At 36.7% G+C, this 8,793-nt stretch overlaps 2 protein-coding genes across 2 annotated transcripts; both read left to right on the top strand.

Moving 5' to 3' along the window:
* Positions 1 to 613: 613 nt before the first annotated feature.
* LOC18605517 (large ribosomal subunit protein eL24-like) lies at positions 614 to 2,326 on the top strand. Its single transcript, XM_007038558.3, has 5 exons — positions 614 to 733; positions 1,352 to 1,427; positions 1,558 to 1,659; positions 1,754 to 1,902; positions 1,993 to 2,326. The coding sequence occupies exons 1-5, from the start codon at positions 723 to 725 to the stop codon at positions 2,147 to 2,149; spliced, it is 495 nt and encodes a 164-aa protein (XP_007038620.3). The 5' UTR covers positions 614 to 722; the 3' UTR covers positions 2,150 to 2,326.
* A 2,515-nt stretch (positions 2,327 to 4,841) lies between these two features.
* Positions 4,842 to 8,409, top strand: RBL3 (RHOMBOID-like protein 3). The gene is made up of 5 exons (XM_007038556.3): positions 4,842 to 5,855; positions 6,632 to 6,795; positions 6,982 to 7,145; positions 7,338 to 7,588; positions 8,133 to 8,409. The coding sequence occupies exons 1-5, from the start codon at positions 5,545 to 5,547 to the stop codon at positions 8,245 to 8,247; spliced, it is 1,005 nt and encodes a 334-aa protein (XP_007038618.3). The 5' UTR covers positions 4,842 to 5,544; the 3' UTR covers positions 8,248 to 8,409.
* Positions 8,410 to 8,793: the final 384 nt, after the last annotated feature.

The following is an 8,793-nucleotide window of genomic DNA, read 5'->3' as shown; positions in this document are numbered from 1 at the left end:
ATATTTTCTATCATATATTATAATATTAATATATAAGTTATATCAATTAAAATATATAACTTGTAATTTCATATTAATACAAATTTATGAATAAATCAATATTTATAGCTAATATTAAATTGTTATGATTATGATTTGTATACGTACGTATAATAAATTAATAAATTTTAAGTATATTATTAATTAAGTTTACTATGAACTTTTTAATATATATAAAAAATCTTATATATGTTAATATATCTAAAAAAATTAGTTTAGTTTTTTGGATAGATTAGTTCAAAAATTTTAAAACTGAAAACCGGCCAAAAGATCAATTAAATTAAATATTTTGGACTAATTGATCCAATGGACCAATTAGATTAAATCATTTTACCTAAATCACATTTAATTTGAATAAATAATTAATTTAATTTAGTTTTGGTCACCTCTAATATAAATCCACGATACAAGCATTTCCCTATCAATTTGGGTTTGAGCAGTGATAGTTATTTTTTGCTGGGCCGTACCTTTCTTTTACTCATCTCACTTATTAAATTATGCTTAGATGGGCCTACTGAGGCCCAGATATATACATCTTCAGGTTTTGGTCAGACATGTTCTCAATATTGGGCCGGGCTCAACTAGTCCAGAGGCCAACTATAAATGGGAGATGAAAGTTGAGAGATAGGGTTCTTTTTCTTTCATCCCGCAAGAACAACTTCGTCAGAGCAGCGGCCGCCGCCATGGTTCTCAAGTTCGTTTCTTCGCAACTTCTTTATTATTTGTTGTCTTTTCTTTTTTTGGCCAAGATTTATTTTTTGTTTCGTAATGACATCTTCTTAACCATTTCATTTGGTGCCCTTTTGATCTAATGGCTGTTTCTTACCCGAGTTGATTCTTCGTAAGGTTGGAAGATTAGATTGAACACCTAGACAAATATAAACGTAATGCGCATTAAAAAAAAACCAATTTTACTCGTTGTAACACATTGTTTGATTTAATTATGTTTGCTTAGTAATAGTATTTTACATCAAATCTTATGCTTTGATTGAGCATTGATGTTAAAGTTTCTGCTTCAATAGTTATGTAATATGTTTAATTTGGTGTAAAGGGTAATATGTTTGAATGATTGTTTAGCTGTAGTTGAATGTTTAATATGTGAATTAGTTTGAATGATTGTTATGGTTTATGAAATTGCATGAAGAGCATAGTTTAGATTGATATCATTTTGTTTCCTTAGTGGTGTTACTTTTAGTTTTCATGTCAATAATTTTTGTAGTATTATTTTTTAGCTTCATAGAATGGATATATCCTTGTGATCTTAGAGTTCTACAGAGATTAATACTGTAATTGGTAAATTTTGGGATTGCAGGACTGAACTATGCCGCTTCAGTGGGGCCAAGATATACCCTGGTAAGGGTATCAGATTTGTTCGCTCAGATTCTCAGGTAAGCTGCAGTGATGCTGATTACTTGGTTTCATTGAAGTGCGGTTTTGTTTTAGTATTTGTTTTTTGTTTCCTGCGTTAATTTTACTGATCCCTTTAATAAAATTCAAAATCATTATTCTTCCATTAAGGTCTTCCTCTTTGCCAACTCCAAATGCAAGAGGTACTTCCACAACCGTCTCAAGCCATCGAAACTTACCTGGACAGCAATGTACAGAAAGCAGCATAAGAAGGTGAGTATATAAGCCCTCTTCTTCTTTAACAGAGAGGAGAACTCTAGGTATTTCTTAATGACTAATCTTCATCTTCGGTTGCCAACGTCTTCAGGACATTGCTGCAGAGGCAGTTAAGAAGAGGCGTCGCACCACAAAAAGGCCCTACTCGAGGTCCATTGTTGGTGCCACACTAGAGGTAATTCAGAAGAGAAGAACTGAGAAACCTGAAGTGCGAGATGCTGCACGGGAAGCTGCTCTACGGTATGTTTACTATGTTGTTGCAATTACATTGTAATGGAATTATAATTGGCATTAGAAGTTTCTTTCCTAATCACATGATCTCATCTGCAGTGAAATTAAAGAGAGGATCAAGAAAACTAAGGATGAAAAGAAGGCTAAAAAGGCTGAGCTAATGTCGAAGCAACAAAAGACTCAAAGTAAAGGTAGTTTGCCCAAGGGTGCTGCACCAAAAGGCCCCAAGCTTGGTGGTGGTGGTGGAAAGCGCTGAAACTTTTACTCCTGGTGTAATAGAAGTTCTCAGCAATTTTGTATTGTTTAATATTGAAATTTTCTGCCCTGGATTTTTTATTAGCTTGCACTGAGCAAATTTATTGGTTCATGATTTATGGTTGTGGTTGCAAATGGAGAAATGAAAGGGAGTGTAGATCCTTTTGGATCTTTCATATTTTCTGGATTTTTTTTTAAGTTCCAATTGCTCACGAGTTGGTTACCTAAATGAGGCACTGTTTGAAAAGCTGGAAAATATTTGCTTCGTCATCAATGCCTTTTGTGTGGTCCTGAGGTCAAAGAGCGAATTGCTATGGAATCGAGAAGAATCTTCAAGTCATATACGCTCCTTTTCTTTCTTATCAGCGCATCTCTTTTTAAGGCGTCTAGTTACCTTGTTAGGTTTGTTGTTTCTGCCTATAAGTTGTTGCGGAATTGGGATTGTTGGAACTTGTTTGCATTACTGACCAAGGAACCATGAACATTAGGTTCCTTGTTTCCTGCACATGCTAGCCTGAACGTGGTGGAGCCAATTGGAGGCTTGATAAGGATGTCAGGACTCGATGGCAAATTTTGGTGAAAGGGTCTTGATGTTAGGTCTTGAAGGGAAATTGCCCCATTCCAAGTACCACATTCGCTTGTGGCCTGTGGGTATGATCTTGGTATGCACATACCGGGGCATGCCTACCCTGACAGTTGGTGATAATAATGGCCAAATTCAAGCATTAGTTATTTCTTTTGGTACAGAATTCAAACATGAAGTAAATGATCCATACGTTCCTCTTGATAAATTTTATCATTTCATTTGATTTTATAGTAAGCGTTGCTACTCTCGTTTCGTAAACTTAAAAAAAGAAGAAAATACTGTAACTTCAATGAGAAGAGCTCAATGAGTTGGGTGCTTGGGGCCAAGCCAAGCCTAGATGACGTTCCTGAAGGAGTAAGAATGCGATGAACTATGATTGCCACAGGTCAAGAGCGGAGAGTGGCTTGCAAGTTACACGTAGCACAACCGTTTCAACTCTGTCTTCGCCCAGCCAACAAAATCTACCGACAACTGGGAAGAAAAAACTACAACTAGTACTAGACAAGAATCATGAGTCAACAGGCGTACACGTGCATCAACAGCATACTTACAAGCTCCACCATGCTGTCGCTATTAATCTTGTAAGTTCTACAAGCTTTGATGTCGTTGTCGTCGATTGCCACTTTATTCCTGATTCCTTGCATGAAAGTTTTGATACTGCCAACCCAACTTCGTAGAATAAAAAATGTGAAATGATATCTACTTCAAGAACATGCTTTCATTTTTAATGCTTTGCTTCTACTGTTGGGAATTTGCCCTGGCAGGCAGGGCTGGCACCACAAATTTTCTTTCCTCATTCTAGATTTGCTAATTTTCTAGCTAGGAAGGAAACACTGGATTGTTCTAACCGTGCAGGCCAGGCTGGTCAGCACGAACGCTGGAGTGACAAAATAGGTAAACTGTGAGTTTTGTACATGATGAGTTTTAGGTTCAAATGTTGTATGGCTTTGTGTGTTGAACTTCAATCTCGATTTATAATTACGATTTCTTTTGTTTTAAACACGAAACACTGCTGTAATTTCGTTGATAGTGATTCAGAGTCCAGGACAGAAATCTGATGAGTCAAGGAAAGACAACTAAAAGGCAAAAAGGCATTCTCTCGCTTATATAACTTGAAAGAAGCAGCCATGAAGACAACAATGCGGTGGGGAATAAAAAAAATTAATGTGAAACAACAAAAAGCATCATATTCCTCTATTGCACATCAAATTAATAATAAAAAGATTCTTATAAACTCACCCAGAAGTTTCTAGTCGTCGATACACTCCCTACAAAGTGAAGCAACAAATAATTTGATTGGTTAGATAAATGGAAATATGCTTGCTTGAGATAATTGTGATCCCATTCTGTCTAACACCGGAAACAAGAAGAATTACAGGGCATTCAGGCTTGGCAAAGCCGCTCAGCCTAATAGATATAGGAGCTTAAGCTTTTTGAAATGGAATGAGAATATTTCTACCCTTTTTACCTTTTTAATAGAATATTCTCTGCTTTTACCTTTGCTGCTTTTCTTAATCTGATTTCTTGAAGATACTACATCGATGAGATGCACCCAGATGGATTAGGAATGAACTGGTCAGCATGATCAAACACTCAGGACAAACATAGATTTAGCTTTTGAAAATTATTTAGAATTTTTTATATGTTTTATATAAATTTTGTTGCATCATTAATTAGAGATAATGATAGGTAGGTGCAAAGATAACTTTCATGGGAAATAAAGATAAGTAATTGTTTAAAAACAACATAGACACCGACTGGGCAATCAATCGCTAATCCAAACGTAGAAGATAGGTACAAATGAAAAGAAAGAAAGAAAGACCTATCTATGGTCTATGGTTACACAACAACAAATCCGATAAGTGATTGTGAACTTACCATTCAATATTCATCTCCAACATATTTATCCATTGACAAGAAGTTCTAAGAAACTATCAAAGTGAACAACTAATTGGTGATATTAATCTTGATAAAGCTTGAAAGCTATATCTTATACGACTTCGTGTTAGGAATAGATAGGATTGCATTTTCCATTATGACAGTTCAAATACAAGTTACCCAAACCTTACATCGAGTGTTCCTTCCCGAAAATTACATAGCTGAAATTCTCTTAGCAGCCTAAAAACCTGCTAGCTTGGTGGTCAGTTTCATGATAGGCAGGTGTTAAATCATGAATTCAAACAGTCAAACTGGATCCCAACCCTTTCTCCCTCGTTGTTCTTTCGATTAACCAGAATTTTCTTTTTGCCCTTTTGGTTAAGTGTACTGTACAAAACAGAAAAACGTTTTTGCCATTTTGTTAGTCCTATTATCTTGGCCTGAAGCAGCAGCAGACAGGGCGGAGACAGCCACTATTTAAAACAACCGCGTGTCAGTATAAGTAACCGCGAAACTGAAGTTTGGGGTAACTGGCAAAGCCAGTGCACGTAAGTAGAGCCCGTATCCCATGCTCCCACGCCCCCACTCCAGCGAAGACCTAAAACCAATAACCTTTCTTCTTGTAAACGACCAAACTTTACGCTACTTACGTGGCAATCAATGAAGGGTCTTCTCGTACAGGACCCACGGTCTTAGGTACCCGATTTCCTTGCGAACTGCGGCAGTTAGAAACCTGAAAGCAAAAGAAAAGAAAAATACAGTGTCCCACTGTCTTCACCATAGAACTTAACTTCTCTTTAAACCCCTCACCAACTCCATCAAAATCCTATCTTTTCAAGAAACAAATAATCAGGCAAAAGGTTCAGGATAGAAGAAGCAAGGAGAACCACAAACAGGTTTCTTTTTTGTTTGGTTTGGGGAAGACAGTGAAAATGCCAGGGGACGACATAGAGAGCAGGGGAGGAGTGGTGAAGAGAAACCGCAATAACAGTAATGCTACAAGCAGCGGCTATTCATCTTCATTAACTTACATGATAGAGGATACGGAGACGCAATGGACATCGTGGCTGGTACCTATGTTCGTGGTGGCTAATATTGCTGTTTTTGTTGTCGTTATGTATGTCAACAATTGTCCCAAGCAAAGGCATACGAGGCTTGTCGGCAAGTGTGTGGCGAGGTTTCTTGGTCGGTTTTCTTTTGAGCCTTTGAGAGAGAACCCACTTTTTGGTCCCTCTTCTTCTACGTAAATTACTTATTCCTTTTATTCCTCTTATGTTCTTATGTGGTTAGTCCCTTTTCTTTTATTGGATTTAATTTTTGGAACACGTGTTTCTGGTTGCGTTTGAACTCTGAATTTGGTTGATCTTTGGGGCGATTTTGGAGCATTTCTTGGCCTATTTCCTAACTATGGTTTCTCTTTGATCATTTTTCTACTGGGGTTGTCAAGGCATTAAATTGGGTTGCTGGAGGAAGAACTTAGCAGAAATTGCTTTCTTCTTTCAATTCATAATATTCTATCGGATTCAATATACTATATATTTTTTGCTTTAATAAGTTGTTGAAATTTATTTTTCTCATTGCTTGGCATGGATTTGAGATACTAGGTCTCTGGTTTCCATGGATTTTTCATTTATCAGTTTCTGGAATTAGAATTTCTGTAATCTGTTGTAAGGTTCTCATATGATGAAAACACATTTGCCAGTGTATTTCCATTTTTATTTTGGGCTCTCCAGACCTAATTTTTGTTCTGTTTTTGAATTAGGGATTTCATATGAAAATCCTGTATATTCATGTTATATGAGGTTTTCTTTTTTTACTGATTAGTGATTTTGAATGTAAAACTTTTGTTGGATCAGTTGAAATGCTTTATTTTTATGAATTTCAAATCTAAACTATCACCCAGTGTCCGTTGTTGGTTGAGTTTGGTTATCAGAACTTGTGAGTTTTAAGCGTTCTACGCTTTTCTTTTCTATTTTTTTATTATTTAAAAAGAATGAAGAAATTTTGTTACGTTGGCAGATTGAAGAAGTTGGGAGCTCTTGCGTGGAACAAAGTTGTGCTTAAGCATCAAGGATGGAGGCTTGTAACTTGCATCTGGCTGCATGCTGGCGTTATTCATCTTCTTGCAAACATGCTGAGCCTGGTCTTCATTGGTATACGCCTTGAACAGCAGTTTGGGTTTGGTGCGTTTCTCCTTCTGTTTGTGAAAGTTTATCTTAAGGCTTGTTCATACTCTGTATGTAACATATTGAACTGAATTGCTGTGGTTTATTTTTAGCTTCTTGCTTTCTTTTTCTCCCCTTAAACTGTCTGTCAATTAGAATTTCAGCTATTGAGATGATCTGATATTTGTTTTTAAAATGTGGCAGTGCGAATTGGAATTCTTTATCTCTTGTCAGGATTTGGTGGAAGTGTTCTCTCCTCTCTATTTATCCAAAACAGCATCTCTGTTGGTGCCTCTGGTGCTCTTTTTGGACTTCTTGGCGCAATGCTTTCTGAACTAATTACAAACTGGACCATATACACAAACAAGGTGAACAATATTAAACATTCTTTTTCCTTGATCATAGAATCTTGTAGCATATATTATCACAATGTTAACCATTGTAATATTTTAGCATATTACCAGGCTGCATCACAAACATTGCTTTTATCAATTTAATAATTTTAATGGTCTTATTAATGGCTCTTTGTTTTGCTTACTCCCCTTCTTAATATTCCACAGGCTGCAGCTCTGCTAACTCTTCTGGTCGTCATTGCCATTAACCTTGCAATAGGAATTTTGCCACATGTTGATAATTTTGCACATATTGGTGGGTTTTTGACTGGGTTCCTCCTTGGCTTTGTTCTTCTACCTCGTCCTCAGTGTGGGTGGTTAGAGCGTCGGAATCTTCCGGCTGGTACTCGTCTGAAATCCAAGTACAGGCCTTACCAATATGTCCTGTGGTTGGTTTCTGTGGTGCTGTTGGTTGTAGGGTAAGTAACCATTTATGCGTCAAATAATTGATTTTTGTTATCCTTAATCCATATCATTTTAAGATGATCGTATCTTGGTGATCATAATGATTTGAATGGCACTTTTATCTACAAAATCATGGGTATTATGAAAATTTGGTATGGAATAATTTTCTTAAATTCTGAAACGACTTGCCAGGTCATAGATTCATTTTCTTGTTATGAAAAAGGCAAACAGAATGGAGATTTTTCACTTTTCTATGACCGTTAATGCTCCTTCTCATCTTTCATTTATAATGGTGGTGCATATTGAGGTAGTGGGGCATGGATTTATCCTTCCATATCAATGACAACCCGAGATAACTTAGAAGACAGTCTTTGGTTTATGTTCCCTGTCAATGGTTACTTGTTTCCATGGCATGAGATGGTTTTCTTTATATCTTTAGATCAGGAAGAAACTGGAAAATTTTGTTGTATTATTTATACAGAAGTCGTATCAAATTCCATGTTTCTGCAATGGCCAACACACTGACTCAATTGCTTTCTATTCTTGCTAAAATGTCAGATTCACTGTTGCATTGGTAATGCTCTTTCGTGGAGAAAATGGAAATGATCATTGCCATTGGTGTCACTATCTGAGCTGTGTCCCCACCTCTAGATGGAATTGCAATGAAAACTAGCACTGGATAAGCTTCACTTTGTCTGGAGATTTCTTTTTCTACATACAATTTGTAAATGCATAGTTATAGCTTAGGGGTGTGAAGTGCTGTGTTTTCTGTATTTTCCTTTCTTTAGACATCAGAACACTGCTATGATTGTTGGTTTTACATCTCTTGACAGAATTATTTTATGTACATGATGAAGCCTTTCTTACAAACAAAGAAAAGAGAAGAACAGAGCAAAATTATTCCTTTTCAAGCATATCATGCCAAAAAATTTACAAGGCAATCACTTTCATCCCGTCTGTAAACGGGTCATGGTCATGTGATCTTAAGGTAAAAAAAACTATTATAAATGGCGTCACCCGGAGTCAAACCGGAGCCCTTCAGTGTGTTAGACTGACGTGATAACCCACACCACCACGACGCCTTGCTCTTTTAATGGCGTCCGTAACGGCTCCTGTGATTGGCTATTCTTACTTGTCTTTGACATCAGGGCCACATAAAATAAAACTATGATAAATGGCATCGCCTTGATTCAAACCGGAAACCTGCAGTGTGTTAACT

This window comes from Theobroma cacao, chromosome 3, assembly GCF_053813885.1.
Source record: "Theobroma cacao isolate CCN51 chromosome 3, ASM5381388v1, whole genome shotgun sequence".
In the NCBI taxonomy this organism is placed as follows: domain Eukaryota; kingdom Viridiplantae; phylum Streptophyta; class Magnoliopsida; order Malvales; family Malvaceae; genus Theobroma; species Theobroma cacao.
Note: the sequence above shows the minus strand (reverse complement) of the source record. Positions and strands in the feature narration are given on the sequence as shown.